This window comes from Telopea speciosissima, chromosome 2 (genome assembly GCF_018873765.1).
Source record: "Telopea speciosissima isolate NSW1024214 ecotype Mountain lineage chromosome 2, Tspe_v1, whole genome shotgun sequence".
NCBI lineage: Eukaryota > Viridiplantae > Streptophyta > Magnoliopsida > Proteales > Proteaceae > Telopea > Telopea speciosissima.
The window spans coordinates 74,494,879-74,515,755 of record NC_057917.1 but is presented as its reverse complement, the minus strand read 5'-3'; the positions used below and the strand labels follow the sequence as shown (position 1 = coordinate 74,515,755).

The 20,877-nt window shown below is 38.5% G+C and overlaps 3 protein-coding genes across 4 annotated transcripts; 1 reads left to right on the top strand and 2 right to left on the bottom strand.

The window, feature by feature from the left end:
* Window positions 1-389: 389 nt before the first annotated feature.
* On the bottom strand, window positions 390-6,875 carry LOC122652697 (ribose-phosphate pyrophosphokinase 4). The gene is made up of 7 exons (XM_043846514.1): window positions 6,735-6,875; window positions 5,017-5,332; window positions 3,343-3,438; window positions 3,068-3,136; window positions 2,852-2,980; window positions 881-977; window positions 390-800 (listed from the first exon to the last, which is right to left on the bottom strand). The coding sequence occupies exons 1-7, from the start codon at window positions 6,845-6,847 to the stop codon at window positions 667-669; spliced, it is 954 nt and encodes a 317-aa protein (XP_043702449.1). The 5' UTR covers window positions 6,848-6,875; the 3' UTR covers window positions 390-666.
* Window positions 6,876-8,898: 2,023 nt separating this feature from the next.
* Window positions 8,899-9,801, bottom strand: LOC122649899 (chlorophyll a-b binding protein of LHCII type 1-like). Its single transcript, XM_043843155.1, has one exon. The coding sequence runs from the start codon at window positions 9,778-9,780 to the stop codon at window positions 8,977-8,979; it is 804 nt and encodes a 267-aa protein (XP_043699090.1). The 5' UTR covers window positions 9,781-9,801; the 3' UTR covers window positions 8,899-8,976.
* Window positions 9,802-11,334: 1,533 nt separating this feature from the next.
* LOC122649897 (ribonucleases P/MRP protein subunit POP1) lies at window positions 11,335-19,063 on the top strand. Of its 2 annotated transcripts, none has more exons than XM_043843152.1 (10): window positions 11,335-11,833; window positions 12,163-12,259; window positions 12,471-12,578; window positions 12,677-12,904; window positions 13,202-13,320; window positions 13,407-13,922; window positions 14,779-14,887; window positions 14,977-15,575; window positions 16,600-16,764; window positions 18,813-19,063. In XM_043843152.1, the coding sequence occupies exons 1-10, from the start codon at window positions 11,388-11,390 to the stop codon at window positions 19,009-19,011; spliced, it is 2,586 nt and encodes an 861-aa protein (XP_043699087.1). In that variant the 5' UTR covers window positions 11,335-11,387; the 3' UTR covers window positions 19,012-19,063. The 2 variants fall into 2 exon arrangements, with proteins under 2 accessions (XP_043699087.1, XP_043699088.1); XM_043843153.1 differs by lacking the exon at window positions 18,813-19,063 and having other exon boundaries at window positions 14,977-15,405; window positions 15,483-15,575.
* The last annotated feature ends 1,814 nt before the right edge of the window (window positions 19,064-20,877 follow it).

Here is a 20,877-nt window from a genome sequence, read left to right as displayed (position 1 = left end):
GCAAAGTGTACTTAAACCGCTGTTCATAAATAATCAAGCACGTCCACACAAACTATTTAAAATTTGGCAAGAAATTCTTGATTGAACCAAACATGATTTGTGCCTTAGTTGACATATTTATTTATGCCATGTGAAAGAATGATGTGACAATTCTGACCGTTGAATGTTTTAGGGAATGATTTTGAGTAACACGTATCAAATGTTAGACCCAAGTCCAACTGTTCCTATGTATATCCATGCAATCCCTCATTATTTTACTAACTCCTTGGTAATCCTGAAATTTTCAATGCTTCATTTTGTCGCATGGCAAATTCCATCTCAACAATAGGGTGTGCAAAATAATCCTGAATTCAAGTGGTCTCTTCATCAAACACAACATACTACAGTTCTTGAAAACCAAGATTCAACTAAAACAATTATAATTAACAGAGCTATTTAGTTTGAGATACAACAACACATACATGAAACTACCTCTTTAACTGTTGTCTGCATATTGCAGATGATGATGGATAACTAATGAATCTTATTAAACGAAAATGTAGGACTATTTGTCAATGATAAACTCCTCAAAGATGGTGAATAGAATTAATTTGCCTCCCAACCTCTATAAGTCAACGTCAGATTAATTTCAACCATAACTCAAGAGTGAGCCCCTTTATATTCATTTCAGATTTGAAGGGCTTCTGCAATGGATCCTGCAAGACTCAGAACTTCGAAAGGCGACTTATTTGCTATGGCCTTCACAGTAAGGGGGCATGAATCCGTGATCCAGAAGTAGGTAAATGCTTTCTCTGAGTTCTCTGAAAGCAGTGATTGCATGGAAAGTCAGAAACCAGATAACTTGAAAACAGCACACATGTGAGCAGGTACGAGTACTTACCATCATTATGAGTAAAACGCTCAAAGGATCGCTTAGGAAATACTGCATGGGTGACATAAGCACTAACCTTTGCAGCACCATGAGCAGCCAAAACTTTCTAGTAGTGCCACAAACGAAAACAAAAACACAATCGTTAGTCCTGTCATGGATATAAGCTAAAATCACATGAAATTAAGACAATACTGAAGCTTCACCAGCATAGACACCAGGACTGGTCATTAATCAGTACAGTGTCGGTACAACAGGTCATTGTGAAGAAGCTAAATATAGCTGGACCAGAAACCAGATGCTCTAATTATTCAGAACCAATGCAAAATCAATTCACATTAAAAACAACAAGTATTGAAAAATAAAATTAAACCAGAAAAAAGGGCTCAAAGCTAAACTTTTGATTTTAAAAAAAAAGGTAAAATTGGAATCAATAGCTGAATTCACAAATCTGCTCAGAAATATATCCCAATTGATGATGACAATAAATTCTAACAACCTAGTAATCTATTGTAGTTCTGATTGGGTCTAGTATGTCCCAAAACCACTGATCCTGCTTACCATAGTGTCTAGACATGTAATATGAACAACTAAATATGGATTACTTCCATCAAACAACCTAAACCCCGCAGGATGCAGAATCTATGAAATAATAGTATGGACCATTAGATTAAGGGTGTCAAATTAGAACTGGAATCGAAAACTGAATCTGGATCTGGACTGAATGACCGGAACCAAACCAAACCGAATGGAATTTGGTTACCATCCGGGACTGGGATGCAAGAACTGAGCTCGGTTTGGATTTGGTTCCAGCATAGAAACCGAATTTGGGTACCAGAACCGAACCAAATTTTAGTATATTGTAATTAATACTACTATATTATAGTATATTCATACAATATAATACTAATATTATAAAATTAGTATTAGATTTTATAATACTACTATATTATAGTATAATAACATACTTTATACTATAATATTAGTATTAGATTTTATAATACTACTATATTATAGTATAATAACATACTTTATACTACACATACAGTATAAATTGAGTACAAGAACCGGAAGTGAACAGGTACGGGACAGGTACCACTTTTCAGAACCGAGGCGGTATTCGATCCAGTTCCGGATCACACCAACTCTCCCTGGAACTGAACTGAATACCTGGTTCCGGACCAATTTACACCCTTACATTAGATATAGAAGTTCATGAAATACCATATGGGGCTCTCCTTAGGAATCTCTTATATCTTGATGACTGTTCCAGCCCTCCAACAATCCCTACTTGGTAACTGAAAAGCAAAACCTAAAATTTTGGATGCCAACATTACCTTACCTATTTATATCTTGTGGTTTTATTTTATCTATTTACGTGTCCAAGTGAGTTTCATATTAATTCACTTGGGAAGGCTGAGATTCATGTTGCGGGCTCAAGCCTTTGGTAACACACCTGAATGGATGGTGACTATATTAAATATACCGTAGGTAATTAAAGTGAGATGAAACTTAAAAGAACAAATGGTGCCATATGAGACTAGCTTGAAACATGGAAGAACATAACTGGTATCTAATAGGAACCTCTCCAACTTGTTTGCGGTCTTTCCAACACCAGGAAATATAGAAACTTAGAAAAGTTACTTCAAAGCCCATGCTTAAATAGCCAAGCTGGAATTCAGGTTTTGAAAGGTAAGTTCAAATGTATAACCTGGATTAGCAATTCGACCATACTCCTTGCAATAATTTAGAGGAAAAATAAAATAAAAGACGCTGCAAAATCTAAGCTCTTCCTTGGACGAAAGCAGATTCTATTTCCAAAGTGAAGGCTGAAATTATACTCGCAAAAAGGTTTGAGCACATTGAGGTAAACTTTGACTAAAAATTGAAAAATTGTGGAAAACTAGAAAAAGAAATATTGCACAAGGATTTTCCCCCTTTTAAGTGGTAGAGCTAGGATGGGCTTTATTAGATGATAAATACCTGGCACTCAATGAGGGTTCCTCCTGACTGCACCAAGTCATCAACAATGACTACGTGGTGACCAGCTGGATTTCCCTCCTTGAGGCGAACTATCCGCTTATCACCTTCACGAACCTTTGTGCATACAACCTGCCATTTGACACCTTCAATTAAAACAGAGGATAATAAAGCATAAATTTAAAACAGATTTAGTATTATCAAGCAAAAGAATCTAACCATGGGAAAGTGCTGCAATTGCTTGTAGTATCTTTTCCATGCTCCATCATCTGGAAATGCAATGCAGACCTGGAAGATATAGACTTAAAGAAAATATCAAAGACAGGGAAAACAACAATTCAAGGCTAGCTCAAGCTAAACTTTCCAACATAGCAAAACATTTTGTCAGCCCACGGCCCCCACAATACAAAGATGATAATCCTAATAACAAAATGAACATTTTTCAAAAGCATAATGAACACACTCCACATGAGTGAGGTTTTGAATTCACTCACATTATTAGCATCAGGGAGCTCATGCAGACGTTGTATCAACAAAGGGATACCAGTTTCAAAACAAGGCAGAACATGATCCCCAAAATAAAATCTTTCCTGTAGAAAATCAAGGAAGAAAATTCTGAGATCAGGAACAAGTACATAGTTGGGAGCTCCCATATATGCAACCACATATTCATGCTTATACAACTACAAAGAATAAAGTACCATAAACATGGCCCAACATCATAGGAAAACTGTCTGCAACTACAAAAAGGATAAAATGTTCATACAGATTATTATCAATACGGATCCAGGCATTGGTTGTCCAAGAATGTTGTAGGACGGCTCCCTAAAGCTAGAGGATAACATTCTATAAATTGGAACAAAGTTAAAATTAGCCAAGTTGTGCATTATAAACTCGTTGGCTTTTTGATTTAGGTTAGGCAGAAGATATATAGAGACTCAACGCAACTAGCAGCAAAAAAGAGCTGGTTGTTTCATATGCAATCAACTCCAAGGTTCAGTTCCTTAGATAAAGAGGAAAGAACATTAAACTATCACAAAGTTCAAATTTTCAGAAAAAAATTGATGGATCTATATATATCTTTCACATAAATTCAGTAGAAGGGAAGGCACTCAATAGGAAACATAGTTGTCACGGCAACTAGGCGGCCCAAGGCGTTGGAGAGGCTCCTAAGAGCCTCGGTGTCACCTAGGCTCCCTAGGTGTACAGTATATGAATATATGTAATATAGCAATGATAATTTTATATAATTATGCTTATATGCAACAGAGAATCCATATCAATGCAATATGATATAATATACTAGTAATGACCTAATATGAGAATACCAATATATATTAAACAATGCATAAGATATAATATAAGCAGATTCATAAGAAAAAAAAACAATAAACATAAATCAACGTAAACTCGTGAAGTGTCAACCATGAGTGCTGTTGCCTTGGACCCAAGAAAGAGCCTGGACGCCTAGGTGGCATCTAGGTGATGCCTTGAAAACTATGATTTAAGAAATATCGTATTTCAAAGAATCTAAGTGACAGAAAACATTGGAATATTTGTTAGGTGGAGATGCTTCAAAAGTTGGTATTTCATGACCAAAACAGCGACTGTGAGAATAAGCCGGAGAGCCACCTTTTGTGAAGGTTCTCCCTCACATTTATAACATTTTTGAATATCTAAATATTAAAAGGAAAATATTAACTGAAACTAGAGCATCAATATTTCTTCCATTCTGTCTTTTAAAAGGGTCTGTAAACGTAAAAATATTGACTTTGTTCTCTTCAAGTTTTTTCCAGATCAATTCAGAAATGAAAAATTGTGATAATAAAGTAGCCACACAAATTGCTTCATATTGAATAACAATGTCTAGGAGAAATTTTATAAAAGACTCTTGCTTTAACTGAAGAATGCTTCAGAGTGGAATTGCAAATTGGTAATCATGAAGCCAATCTGAAACCTAAATGGTGGCATAAGGTCCAGATATGATGACAAAAATGTTGACTATGGGGGAATAGATGAACATTAGTATATGTCAACTCAAAAAACCTAGAGTAATTCAGCAAAGCAAAATAAAATAATCAAATCAGAAGAAGCACAATTGATTCCGAAAAGATTTAATGCATGCTTTATACAACTCCAATTTTTAATGGAGACAGAAAAAAGAAAACCTGTAAAGCATGTATATCATAGATGACTAGACTAGTTGGACCACCCCTTGATATGGGTATATTTGACAATATCCGTGCCATTGTAAATGCAGTTGCAACGTCTCCTTCCTCTTCCATGCGCTCAAAAGAACCAGTAGGAAAGAATGGTAAAACCAATGTAAAGGAAGCAACAAACAGCCGAGGCAGAGCAAATATGACAGAAAGCTGCTCAAAGATAACAGCTGGGGAGCTGAAAGATGCCATGAAAGCAACATGTTGACCTCGGATATCCTGTGCATTATTAATGAAAAGGTTTGGGAACCCATCATCAAAGCTCCTGAGACATGTAGAGAGATGTATCAGTTATTCCTCTCAAATACTAGTAACAGCCACCAGATGAAATCACACTTTTTATCCAAAAAAATGAGCTCTTGTTATTGTGTCAAAGCTACCATAGAAATGAACGAAATTAATATAAAGTTCCAAACTCAAATCCATTAAGCATGAAAAAGATTTGAGTATCAACTGGAAGGAGAAATAGCACATGTATAGGCTAGGGATTTTCAGTGAGGACTTAAGAGAACCAGATCTTCAATTCCAACACTCTTACGGTTGGATTGTTGATCAGATCATTCAAACTGTTGACTGCCAGCCTTGAAAAGATATTTGTTTATTTCATTTTGCTTATCAGAATAGCAGTCAGGCAATTCAGGCTTTCAGGTTAATCACCATTTTATCTTTAACAGTACTGATCTTCACCATCTTCCTTTCACCCCAAAAAGGAGGAGGAGCCAATAACCAATACAATCATAGTCGTGTATGATTTTGCAAATGGAAAAATATTGGTTCAAGGTCCCACCCTCATCACCCTAGCCCCATTATTCAGGACTATATCACACATTAAAATTGGAAGGGTTGTACATTGGAGGGTGGAATTTTCAAACAAAAACCATGACGACTCAATTAGGTTACCAAGATGCAATGAAAAAACAAATTTTATTATAAGGAATGGACAGTTCAAGTATACATTGCAAGGAAATAATACCTTTTCTATATTATGGAAAGACTTCCATGAAAAACAAAATTATGGGAAGGACCAAATAGATAAAATCAACAAAAGGGCTACAAACGAAAGAAAATTGACCAAAGATGATTCAAGATATAAATTGAAATTCAACTTGGCAGCCAGAAGAAAAAAAAAAAAAAATAGAAAATGAAAGCTTAGGGAGAAAGGGTGAGATGAGCATGAGAACTACATGAAAGAGCAAATATGATAATAAGTGCGAAATACCCAACTTAAAAAATAACCCAATCTGGTTCACATTTAGCAAAAAGCAGGCAAATGAGTTATACAACTGAATGAAGACCCATCTACTGCAAAACGTAAAGCAGCATATATTGAATAAAGCAACAGCAAGAGAAACACAAAAAACGTTAACAAGTAACAGCCCTAAAAGACCAATGCAATATGAACCCATCTCCTGCTCATAGAAAACAACTAAAACAGATTCTTATTCACCTACCATTAGTATCAAATAGCCCATATTACAAGAACCAAGAAGAAAAAGAGAAGATTTTTTTTGGGGAGGGGAGGAAGGGGGAAGAACCCAAGTACCAGAATTATTGAAATAGATTATTCATCCCAAAAAATGAAAAAAAAATTAGTGAAAGACATATTAAGAAAGCAAATACACAAAGTTTTCGGCAGAGATTGATATGACAGAAAGAGAACCCGAAACCTCCAATTTATGGACTGAAGTTGGATACAATCAGTCTGAGCAGCGACTTTCCGGGCAAGATCTTCAGATTCTACGCAGGAGAAGAGAAGCACTTGCTTCCTGGGCTTCTCCATCACTGCTATTCTGCTGCTACCGCCTAAAGTCTTGTTTCTTGAAGGCTGTTTTGAGTATATAAATTGTCTGTAAAAGGTACTAATTTTTTTTATTTTTTTTTATTTTTTTTAGTGAAATGTAAAAGGTACAAAATTAAAATACCAACAATGTGGAGCTTTTTCAGTGGTGGCCCCAGGTAATACCCATCCAACTTGTAATACTAGTGGCGCTACTGAAACTTATTTTGGTGTATATCAGCGCTTAGATTGGAATATGGTTAACTGTGTATGATATTTGTCATGTAGAAGCATTCTCTTGATGTGCCTGCGACTACACTACATATTTTCCTACTTGGAAATCTGTAAAGTAGACAAGAGTGTGAAACTGCGAAAGCCACTCCTTTGCTCAAGCTTCTCTGCTCCATTCTTTTCCATATATCCTCTTTTTCTCTTTTTAAGATTTTGGGCTTTTTTTTGGGGTAGATTTTGGGCTTTAGGGTATGGATACGAGTAAATGGGGGAAGCCCACCCACCATCTATGGGCTTTTAAACTATCTAAAAAATCTGATAGAGAGACCAAACCCTTGGTCTACTGCTTACCTGGATTTATTATTGGGTTAGATAGACTTATAAATTGGATATTTCAATCCAATTATATGACTAGAGGCTGCTATTCCAATCCAATCTGAACATGGGTTGGGCTTTCAGGAATAATAATGCAGAATGCATGTTGGGTTTGGGGCTATACAAGTAAGGGTGTAAATTGCAAACCGAAACTGTTTTACTGATATCGAATCGAACTGTGTGAATTAGAATCGATACACCATTTATTAATTGGTTCGATTTGGCTTTAAGAAATGAAATTGTTTATTAAATAGTTCAATTTTGGTTTCAAAAAGTGTAACCATTTAAATTGTCGGTTTTGAATCGATTAAAACCTATTACAATTGGTATACTATTGAACTGATTATACATATTAAATCAATTAAAACACAGGTAAATTCCTGACATTCTATATACGTTCTCTAGTATTTTGTAGTGGATTTACACCAATTATTGAAAAAAATGGTTTTTATCTGAGAGCGTAGCCTCTGCTAGCACCCCTTGTGTCTTTCTCTTTCTTCCCCCTCTGAAATGACCTCTTTGTCCTTTATAGATTGGATCGATATGGGGTGCTGATTGGGTCTTGCCTACCCTTGGGCCGTGGAGGTTACGTCCTCAGATTAAATGTCGACCCTAAATTATTTTTATTTCTTAAGTCGCAAATTGGGCCTAGAATCTAGATGCCATGGAACAAGCCCAAAACTATCAGATTTTTTTAATTGGGTCCAAAATTGTTACTGGCAAACAAAACCGAAAGCAGTCAAAACCATTAAACCGGAACCATTTATTATAAATGGTTAGATTTTGGTTTCTACCTTTCCAACTTTGAACCGAACCAAAACCAAACCGGTTATCACCCCCTTGTATACGTGGTAGCCCTGATTACCACATTAATGCTTTTTTTTTTCGGATCAAAAGGGCAATGGAATGAGGAATCTTCACAAGGGTCGTATGGAACTGAACCAATACTCCACCTATTTTCAAAAGCTATTTCACTTCTTTAACCCACATAGCTAATACAGTTGGGTGTAGATAAATTAAGTATTGTTTGGTCTGACCCATGCTTTGAGGTATCGGATCGGCCGATTTTGGCTGGATCAGATTGGTATTGGCCGAGACCGATCCGATCCTGATCTGATCCAGCTGTATAGAAAGGGGTAAAAATGTAAAAAAAGTAGGTTTTTTATAAGAAAATAGGAACAAAATTGTCATATTTGCCCGAGTTTAGGCAATCACGATCCGTATCGGTCGATCCAGACGATACCAAGATCACGAACCATGGTACTCTGACCCAATTAAACCAAAAATAGAAGCCCAAACCAAAATGGCCCATATGAATATCACAAAGCCAACTTATTAACACGTCTCATTCCCACAATGCTCACATGAACACATGATCAATTGCTTTTGAAACTTAGAACACAAATAAACCCCCCACTCAGAGAGAGAGAAAAAGAGAGAAACCATCATTTTCAGTTTACACTGCCAAGGGCCACCCATGAAATTTGAACTCTAACGAGCTTCCTTACACGAACAACATTAATTACTCACTTGCCGGGGACAAAGTTGGTGGCATAGGCCCAGGCATTGTTGCTAACAGGGTCAGCGAGGTGATCAGCCAGGTTCTCCAATGGTCCTTTGCCGGTCACAATGGCCTGAACAAAGAACCCAAACATTGAGAACATGGCCAACCTGCCATTCTTAATCTCTTTCACCTTCAACTCAGCGAAAGCCTCAGGATCATCAGCAAGGCCCAATGGGTCGAAGCTGCCACCTGGGTAGAGTGGGTCAGTGATCTCACCAAGAGGCCCACCTGCAATACGGTAACCCTCAACAGCACCCATCAAGATAACCTGTGTAGCCCAGATGGCTAGAATGCTCTGTGCATGGATCAAGCTTGGGTTGCCCAAGTAGTCCAGCCCACCCTCAGAGAAGATCTGTGCACCGGCCTTGAACCACACAGCCTCGCCGAACTTGACTCCATTGCGTGCAAGGAGCTCAGGGAAGACACAACCAAGAGCCCCAAGCATGGCCCATCTGCAGTGGATGACCTCGAGCTCTCGGTTCTTGGCGAAGGTCTCGGGGTCAGCAGAGAGTCCAGCGGTGTCCCAGCCGTAATCACCGGGGAATTCACCGGTGAGGTAGGATGGTGGTTCACCGGAGAAAGGGCCCAAGTACTTGACTCTATCGGGCCCGTACCATGGGCTGCCTGATGAGATGGGCTTTGGCTTGCCTACGGCCTTTCGCATGGTAACCTTTCCTTCTCCAAAAAGATCAGAGGTGGAAGGGGAAAGCTTCAATGCTTGCCCGGCAAGTGAGGGAGAGGAGAGAGCCATTGTGGAGGCAGCCATGGCTGAACAGAGTAAGGTGGAGTTCTTTCTTTGACTGTGTTGATGCGAAATGGGGGTGGGCTCTTGGGTTGGGAAGTATGAGTAGAAATAGGAACAAATTGTGATAAGACAAAGGGTGTAGTTATATCCATGAAAATCTACATCTCTCATGGCATTGGTTGGAGGATTTTATGAAGCTTTGTAAGGTTGCATCGGCTGCCACGTATCATATTTCTTGCTGGGTGCATTATCCTGTATCTTCTCTCTGTCTCTCTCTATAGTTCTAACCCCACCCCAAATGGAAGGAGGCCCACCATGGACTGACTGGGCTTGCTTCTTTTGAATAGCTCTATTAATAATGAGAAGAAGCCATATCATATTTCTCTAAAATTTGGTCCATTTCTAGACCATGACATGGATAACTTGTGTAGTAGTATGGGGGAAAATGATCTCCTCCAATTCAATTTCCTGGCCGATCCAGTTCTCTAGTGCTTCTAATAAAAGGGGGTGGACCCTGCTTGGGTAGACTGTTCAGGCAGGGGTAGGGTGGTCATTGCACCCCCTTGTTAGGGGCACTGAGGAATTGGGCCGGCCAAGAATTGGAGGGGTTAAGACTAGAAAAGTAGTTTGTTTTCTTATAACTAGTAAAGAAATAATGATCAAGTCAATAACATTGCTTATTAATAATTTTGTGGGTGTCAGTTCAGGGTTCATGCCTCACATCACAAGGCTATTAGGTAGGCTGCAACTCGTTTTTATTGGGGAGGAAATGATGACAAATGCCATGTCTGTAGGATCTCGGCGATGTCAGTCTAAAGAAAGAAGAGGCTTGGGTTTTTGAGATCCACAAACTAATAATTTAGCTCTTCTTGGTAAGCTTGTGTGGTGTCTATGGCAGAACCCTTCTTTCTCCTAAGTTGTTGTGTTTATGAAGGATCTGTACTTCCCTAACTATGATATTCTAAATGCAAATCTGAGATCTAACCCTTCTTGGGCTTGCGAAGTGTTTTGGATTGTCGGCAAGTTCTTAAGGCTGGTTTGGTTTGAAAGATAGACACTGGTGAGATGATCAATATTTGGGAAGATGCATGGTGTCACAACCTAAACCTAGCTATAGGTAAAGGTACAGCTCACGGGCGCTAATCAATGAACGATAAACATTCACAAAATCATGTATAAAAACCATCATCAAATTCAAGTGTCAACAAAATAATTAAATCATAAATCTCAAGTCCCAAATAATATTTACGGGTGACAATCAAAGGAAAACTTTTCTATCCATCTGTCCAGGTTCATTAGCAAGCCAAGGTTTTAGCAGGGTTTAAAAAATCGGTGAATTACATTGGGTAATCGGCCGGTTCTACCGTTTTGAATCAAAACACACTTTAACAGTCCCCCGACTTTACTGTTTCAGGGCCGGTGAATTGTAGGGTTATCTGGACCGACACCGATCCGATCTGAATGAAAATCGGCAGGAAACGACGATTCGTAATTTTAAAACCCTGGTCAGGGTTTTAGAAGGACTTGCAAAGCGGCTGAGAAACTGCCGAGGAGCGAGAACTGGGACAAGAGAAGTTGAAGAACTCCAGCTCCACTTGGAAATTGAATTCGAGTTCTTGAGTCCTTCAATGGCCAACGAGGGAAGCAAACGGTCTCAAACATCTGTAAGTCTGTATCCTCGGACTGTAAACGTGAAGAAATTTGCGGAGTCTCGAGCACCCGAGCTCGAAGCCCTGCACTCGATCGTTTCAAATCGATTAAACAACGATTTCCGCTCTCGCCGGGACAAGAGAAGAAGAACAACTGGTTACGACAACCGGGTCACAAAGAATAGATCCAAAAACAAGCGAAAAAGGGTGCAAATCGATCACAACGAGGCTTCGACGTCTGAGATTGATCAGAAGAAGGTTCCACGTAGAGTTCGAAGGAGACATGAACTTAGGAAGAATCCTGAGTCCGGTTTTTGTACTACGGGAGATGGGACGAAGAGGCTGAGGACTCATCTGTGGCATGCAAAGAGGTTTGCTATGACGAAGCTATGGGGATTCTATCTTCCTTTGGGATTGCAAGGAAGGTAATGCCTGCCACAGCATCATATTCTCTTCTGAGTAACAAAATCTGAACAAAACTGAAAAAACCTGATGCAAGTTCAGTTTATCTACCATCAACTTGTTCAATGAATTAATGCCATTCTTAACAAACTTAAGAACAAGAACCCAAAACGATTCTTCGTCTCTTCTGATATTAGGGTTGTGTTTTTTTGGAGCTATTATATTCACATCACTAGGGTGAAATTATATTATGTACCTTTATGGTCATTGGCCTGCCCCAATAATTATAAACCATTGGAAATTTGAGCACACATCATTTATTTCTTTATTCATTACAATTTATGTGCTGTAGGGGAAGGGGATCAAGGGCTCTATTGAAGTGGTTCAAACATGGAGCACTCTTACATGATGCAAGCTACTTTTCTGCTGTCCAATTGGAGGGTCCAGAGGTAGGCATATTCATCGTTTTTTACTTGCCAATATTTTGTTCTATACTTAATGTGTAAAAATGAGTTCTGATTAATGTACAATGGCTGCTTTTTTTTTTTTAGTTAGGTTGACAAAGCGGCTGCTTCACTTTGTTGTTTAGTTCAATTCAGGTGATCTGATTGATTCTGTAATCCAATGATATTTATTTGTTTTATTTAATTCTTCTCTCAGGATTCATTGTTATCAATTTTAAGAATGGCCTTGGTGCCGGCTCCATCTCTTCTTCTAGAAGAAGTGTCCCGTTCTGTGATTTCTGGGGTTAGTTATGGAAGGGCTATGGTAAGGTTTTTTTGGCGAGGACAATGTCATCTGCTTCTTTCATACTTATTTGATGCGAATGACATAACAGTTTGTTTTGACCTTGCTGCCTATTGCAGCTTCACCATACTGAGGTACTAAATTCTCAACCGATTACCCCAGTGACCTACATGTGGCGGCCATTAAGTAGGCAAAAACTTGATATTGCAGAGGACCTTACCTCTGATGGAGATAGAAAGTCACAGAACGGTACTTGCAGGTCTTCATTTCGCCAGCTATGGGTATGGATACATGCTGCAGCCTTTGCTGAAGGATATGATGCTCTGAAATTTGCATGTCAAAAGTTGGTATGTCCTAGCATATTTAGTCTCTGTTTTTACCCCTATTTTTTGTTTTCTTTCTCCATTGTTCTTTTTATTTTTTTTACGTGGCAATGGTTTTATAGTTTCTTCCATTCCAGATTGAACAGCTTTTCGTGAAAGTAGTGATAATATGTTTTTTTTCTGCTGTGTGATACTTACAGCAAGGAAAAACTAAATCTTATCTGCCATATAGTGCTAAGATATCTATTAGTTTTATGGAATGACATTTTTTGGTATATGCTTCTTTAATGTTATAAACTTTGTAACACTTCTATATTTCAGATGGATGAGACTGGCAATTCTGTTAGTTGTTTTTCACGTGAGGGTCAAATGGGGAAATTAGAAGTTATGGGATCGAAGGCAATGCAGGTTCTTCTAAAGACATTACGTCCCACTTCTGGGTGAGTTGCATTTTCCAAATGTATAACCTATTTCTTATCATACTAAATTAAGATGCAAATAGGTGCAGAATTGACATTCTTTGCAGTATATCAGAGGTTCATCTCTCATTGAGGAAATGCTTGGCTCTGGAGGCTGTGACAGATTCTCAACTTCAGAAGAATATCATCCTTGAGCATGGGGAGCACCTTCCTTCTCGTGCAATTTTATCTTTGACTGTACATGATCCTCGTGATCTGCCGATGAAAAGGACTGAACTAGTTTCAGAAGCACCTGGTAGTTTCCAGGATGATGTATTAAAGGATGAATCTAAACATCTGGCAGCATCGACCGGATTTTCAAACAACAGCAAAGAGATACTCTCATCACTGTGGTTGGAACCTGAAGAAAATGGTTGTTTCTTCTCTGACAGCAAGGATTTGTGGGAAACTGGCAATGGGATGAATCATCCTCTCGAGGACAGTATTCTTTGCATGGAAAAACATAACCAGCGTTTGGCTTTCTTTAACCTTGATAATTCACAGTCTGAGATAGTAACTAATGAAAAGATGGGGCAGTCTTCTAGATCTTGTCCTATTTTGCTGTTAAAAGATTCTTGTATAGGGTAAGTAATTTCCTCCTCTGCCTCTGTTGTTTCCAATTATAATTGGATTTATTTGAATTTGAGGTTTCCATTTAATTTTATGTTTTCCAATATGTTAAAAGAAAATAGTGGCATGGAACTCCTTTTGTAATTTTGATTTATTTGCATCTAATTTCATGGTGAACCTTTCTCAAAGCTATGCTTACTTAGTCCATGGTAGGCTGTACACTCTTAAAAGTGTATATTGTCTCATTATAAGGCAACTCCTTCCTGTAATACTTTGTGCTTTTGGTTTAACAACCAACTTTGTGTTGATTCAATTTAGTATTAACAAGACGGGGAAAACGTGTGCCTCTGAATACTCAGTGTTGTGACTCATTTAACCCAATTTCTGCCAGTTGTCTGTTCTATATAGGGTTTGTCGCTTACTGTGACAGTAAAAACTGGCTGCCAGGATGAAGTCATGAGTTGAATATTAGTGTGCCCACTTTGGGCAGATATGCCAAAGTTTTGGACCACTTCCAGTCCACCCCTTCTTGAATCCTGCAAAGGCTGATCTCAGACTGCATTACAGACCTTGTGTCTGTTTTGCCTGTAAATGAGAAACAGGGAATGAAAACTGTGAAGGAAATTTAGAGTTGTAGAATATTTGTGGTGTTATATTCTTGTGTTCCTACTATTCGGAAGATAGCAGTATGATGTTCCATTCCTCTGTTCTCAACTACATGTTCCCACCCCTTTCTGCATCACCCCCAAGCATTGTTTTTTATATTTCATGGAAGTTAGTATACCTCATTTGGGCTTCACAAGAACACCAATCACTTGTGACATTGTCAACTTTTGATTTATTTTTGCTCCATATCAACTTTTTTTGCAGGTGGTCTATCATTCTCCCATTAAGTTGGGTCAAGACCTTCTGGGTGCCCCTTGTCTCCCATGGGGCTCGTGTGGTTGGCCTGAGAGAAAAGCGTTGGATTGCATGTGATGTAAGTGCATATAGCTGAACTGTTTACAGGCTTTAATTGTTACTTCCGAGTTCGAAGCATTTTGGGTAACAGATTGTTCCTTTCTGCAGGTTGGCTTGCCCTCCTTCCCTTATGATTTTCCTGACTGTAAGGCCTACACAGGCTTGAAGACTACTGAGGTAGCAACCGCTGACAAAAAAGCGGAACTTCGACCTGTTGCCATGAGGCCTTTAAGAGTTCCTATTCCCCCGCCTTGGTGTTGTGTCAAGTTGACAATCAAGGTTAAATCCACTACAATCCAAGATATTCAAAACCTCAACAGTGAAATGTTATGTGGAGAGCAGGTGCCAAGCAACTCATTGCCAGAGTCAGATGATAGGAATTTTGAATCCACATTTGGTAGGGAGGAGCAGGGTTCATCTTTTGAAGGCTTTGTTGCAAGGACATCCTGTGACTTGAGTAGCTACTTGAATGCAGTCCATGGTGGTAATCTGCCATTATACCCTGATGCACTAAAGGATGGAAAAGTTCTCTCTAAGGTGATAAAAGATGGAGGCAAATTTATGCTGGCCCCAACCATCCTGTTACCTCTTGACCTGAAACTATGTTTCCTCAGAGTTCATCTCCATGCTTACAAGGAAGGTGTTTTCGAAGAGGGTGCTGTTGTTTGTGCACCTCGTTTCACTGATCTAGAATTATTGACATCCAGGTTAGTTGTTTCTTTAAGCTCCAGTTATTCCAGTAAGTGCTGTATAACAAATTGTTTTCCTGTCCATTTTACTTTGTCTTATTTTCTGGATGGTAATATGAAGATATTATGTTTTCTAGTGGATTTTCTTAAAATTTATTGATGGGTGATAACTTCCATTAGGTAGAGTTTAAGAGTTTCAGACCCCTTGAGGCTATCATCAGGGTTAGTTTCAAGGACTCATTAGGTATAGCCAAAGAGTTTCAGGCCCTTGAGGTTGAGCTTCACACCTCATAAAGTCACACTTGATGTTCATGCCTTGCACATTAAGGCTTGTTGTATGTGCCTCAAAGAAATTCAGATTACAGAGGAGAGAGTTTAAATAAAATTTTCTATGCTTTTGATTTAACTATTTTTTATAAAAAAGAATTAATTTATCATGGTCAATGTATTTGTTGTTTGAGAGTTGTTTGATGCACTCTCTCTCTCTCTCTCTGTTGTATTAAATATTGTTCCTTATCATGTAAGACAGTAATTATGAGCCTGTAAACTTTTTGGATGAAACTGATAATGAATATGTTTAGAGAAAGCATCTATTCTCTTGTTACCATGGTTTGTAGATCCGGGATAATCCTTTGTTTCATAAAATTTTATTCATATTTTCTTGTGAGAATGGCAACATAGATTTGTGGTTCCTTGGAGAATATTTGAAGTACATGATGCTTTGACTAAATGAAGAAAGTTGATCCTGAAAGGCATAATAACAGAGAAATTGAAAGGGATGGATTTGTTCTTTATATCATGCAGTTTCCTTACCGCCCTTTTCTGGGTCTCAATTAGCATATTAAAACTAAACCATCTTTCTTACGGAGCTGATGATCTTCATTAGCTTCAAAAGACCCAATTTATACTTTCTTTGCCTTCTATTCTTAAATGGTAGTGAGGCCTGCTAAAACTGGTTTCCCGAATTCACAAACCTCAAAAGATTCTGAAAGTATTTATGCCATTATTCACAACTAAGAGTCCATGTATGTGAGTGATGCAGATCAGACAAGGATGCAAGACTTCAAATCTCCCAGTTGTCATTGAGATCTTACTTCAAGCAAGAACCTTGTGGCATGTGGAATCTTCAAATACCAGATGACCCTCTAGCCGGGGAATCTTACAGGTGGCCTATTGGATTTGTCACAACTGGGTTTGTCTATGGAAGGTTTGTTAATATTTTTTTCTCCTGCAATTCCTGTCTAAATTAAAGTTTTGGTCAGTCATCATCATCCAAGTGTTCTGGAACTCTAAGGTGTTTCTTTCTCTCATTGAGATTTCGTTGGTTTCCCCTGGAGAGATTTTCTCACTATTATATTATGGGTTTGTTACGTTGTAAGATGGTTGATAATCTTTGGCATTGCTGCAACCTTGCAATTCTGTTAAAGGTATTTTAAACTGCAAATCTCAGCCATTACTTGAATCCTTTTTGTCACTTAAGATCTGTCTCTTTGTCAGTGGGTATGTCAAAGTTTTTCCTACATAAAACGTGGACTTGCATATCTGTTGACCTCACTATGTATCTCTGTAGAGCTTGATCAGCAAGTGTGCTGCTGTTCCGTATCTGAATGGAAAGTCCAGTTGAGAATGTATCAGCATTAGCTCTTCCTAATGTAGAAGGGGTTCAAGTAAGAACCACTCTACAGTAGGATCGATGATAGGTTGCAGCAGAACATCAAAGTAGCAACAATCAGAATTAGAAAGTGAACAGAATCTCGATATTCAGCCAAGTGATGGAGCTGAAATACAGGTCAAGTGTAGGCCTTGGTAGGATGGATTAAGCCTCCAAGTTGGTGCTGATTCTAATGGCCAGATACAGAGATAGAGATTGTTTACCAAATTAGAAGATAAACTTCAAAATTAGAAGGTAAGTAGTACAGACCAAACCAGCCAGCAATAGGGCCTCAGGTTGGGATCGAGTGTAGGTCTCCTTGACAGGGATCAGCCCTCCAAAACTCTGCTGAAACAGAGTACAGGTTGCAGAGAAATCAAGGCTCAAAGTTTGCGAGAGAAACTGGGCTGAAACTGCAGATCCGTAGGTGTTCTAGAGCCTCCTCAGGTTGTATAACAGCAGCAAGTAATAAGAACTTGACAGAGGCTTGATTCAGGTCTTCAAAGTATACTCTCACAGTGAGTAATTGCAGTCACAGAAACAGCACAGCAGTGTTGATCGAGTAGGGAAAGGAGGAGGAGAAAGATAGAAGAAGAAGGGGGGTAGGGTTGGGCTTTCTCAGCCTTGGGTCTCTCACCCACAGCTATCCCAGCTGTTGAAACAAGAATTTACTCCCATAACTGAGTGCAATGATGCCTCAAAACTTCATTCAATAATTCATTAAATCGTGGGGTGCCTCTATAGGCAGGTTACAATATATAAAGGCCCAAGGATTGAGTTCCAAACCAGAAACTAAAAATTAGAAAGTCCCTTAGAAGGCTGAGACTTGGGTTACACGTAATGAAACTAAAATGGAAATTCTAAGTTGCAAGGTTCAAACTAGAAACTATAAAATATAAACCAAGTCTAATTTAAAATAGAAACTTAAGCGTACTTTCTAAATCTGAAATTAGAAGCTAAACTAAACTTCTAAATCCCCACAAATAAAACACCATACAATCTGGTCTTGGCCCCCACAAAATCTTCTAATAATATTCTCACCAAGGCAAAATAAGGGGCTGTGACACTGTTCACGTGAACAGTGTTTTGGCCTCTTTTTCTTCATGTTTTGTCCTACATCACTTCCTTTATGTTGATATTGTCATTGTTCGCTTCTTCATTACCGGTAACAATCTAATGGGGCAGCTATCACAGTCACCTCCTTTATGGTGTTTTGATTATATGATTACCCTTTCATTATCAGATAGCAATACTATGTGGGTACATTGATGGTCGCCATACCACATAGAATAAACTACAGTGTCTCTCTATCATGTATATATGAGATATTACAGTCCAACCAAACTAGCATATCTGTTTTGGCTATGTTATGTATCATCCTGGTTGAAGCATCAATAAATATATATATACTTTGGCCTGCAACCTCGACCAGGTGTAAAGATTTCATAGTTAGTGAACAATTTTTCAAAAGAATCATTTGAACAAACTGGAAATGCCACTTGCATGCTCCATTTGGAGAACTATGTACAGATAAGTTCAGCATGGCTGTAACATATATGCATTCAGTTATTTATTATATTTTATTAGATTCTTCTGTTGTGCAGTGGAAAGCCAGTAGCAGAGTCTCTATGTGAGGCAACCCAGCTTGCTTTGTTGAGAGGGGAACAATGGGATAAGATGCCAAAGAAGCAAAGGAGGCGGGAGATATATGTATTGGTTAGGAATCTGAGATCCACATCCTATAGACTTGCCCTAGCTACCATTGTTCTGGAGCTACAGGAGGAGGATGTTGAGTTCATGTAGATATACCTTCCCCTGTTTCTTGTACTTGTACTAATATATTGGAGGGGAGATTTAGGCTGCGTTTGGTAACACTCTCCGGAAGTGTTTTATTGATTTCTTGTTCACCGGGAGCAGATTGTGAGCAGAATACCATTTGGCACGGCAGTCTTTTTTTTTTTTGCTCACAGAGATCAGTTCTGGTTCAAAAAATGCTCAATGAGCACTTTTGACAGAGCAAAAACTTCTTGTTTTTAGCATTCGTGAACAAAAATTTGTGCAAACAAAAATACCATCGACTTGACTCTCCTCGACTCTCATTTACCGTTCTCTCTCGCTCGACTGAGACGCAGGAACCCCAGGTAAGCCTCCGCCATGACCATCTTCATCCTCCACCTTGTTCCATCTCTCCTTTTATCTCTGTCGTCTCTTTGTCTCTCACTCGACTGAGATGCAAGAACCCAAGGTAAGCCTCTGCCATGGCCATCTCTCTCTCTCTCTCTGTCCCCTTGTGAATCCACTATTTGTTTGGGTTTCCTAACCCAAACCCTAGAACCTTACAGATTAAATTTCTGCATCTCCTCTTGCAGGGGTACATGCCTGAGATCATACGCCTCAACTTCAGCAGTACACGACGTAGAGGTATTGTTATTTACCTTTAATTTCTTTCATTTGTCCTTTTATTTCCTGTAATTCCTAGGGAAATGATTAGCATTTGATGTGATATTTCATATCTGTGAATTTATGCCTCGTTTTTGCTAATCTTTGAATCTGTTGCAATGTTTGTGATATTCTCCAACATCTTTGTTATATTCTTCTACTTCCTTAAAGATATTCTTCACTATGTTCGATAAGTCGAGTCTCAGTTCTGCCTACCTTTCCAATTATAATTGATTGAATAGAATTTGATTCAGGCCTTGGTTCTTCTTATTTACCTTTGCTGCAGGTTACCATTCTAAGGTAATAGATCCCTATTGTTAGTGGCTTTATTGTGCAGTAATATTTTAGCATGTTTGTTGTGCTGCATGACCTCTGAGGTCTTTTTTGCCTGCCTTTGCTTTTTGATATTAGTTTTTGTTGTGCTGTTAATTAATTTTAGCTGAAATCTTTAGATGAGCATTTACAGATTATATGTTTTCTATGGGAATACATCTATCCAAGAGAAAAATTATTCTAACACATAAAGGATAGGCCTTGCTCTTCTTCTCCATCATGTCACCTAAAGATGGCTGAGTATTGTTTGAAAAGGTAAACCTGACAGATGCCCTTCCTCCATATTTTAATTTTTTTCTCAGAGACTCAGACAGTGTTATTTGGTGGATCTTTGTATCTGGACTAAGCAATGCCCATCTTCTAGCAGGCAATTCTGACAATGCTTTGGTTGAGGAATGCGCTGGTGGTAAAAGAGAACATTTTATCAACCATAAGTTGCACTGTAGGTCCTTTCGAAGGAAATAGAGAAAATTATAAGTTGAGAAAAGTCAATGCAAGACATTGTGGTCTATATGCTGAATATATAAACAAGCAGCATTTTTTAAACAAAAAAATCACAATACTTCAGGACATAGAGTTGAAACATATTAAAAATAAAAACAGAACTGTAGTCAGGACTGGACTTTGAAGTGTGAATACTCAGGCTGATACTTATGCACAAGCCACGTCTCCTAGACAAACAACAGCACTATTGATATACCATGGATAAGGAATTTACATTGACTTCGAAGTACCTAACGGGATACAGCATCCATCTTGAAGCATATGAGTGACAGGTTACTAGTTTTGAGTATGTTGATATTAGGGCATTAAAGACACTATACATGTCAGCCAACCTGCAGGAAAGTTGGCTCAAAACAATTAAGCTCTCCACCTGAGTCTCAGTACAGCTTCCAC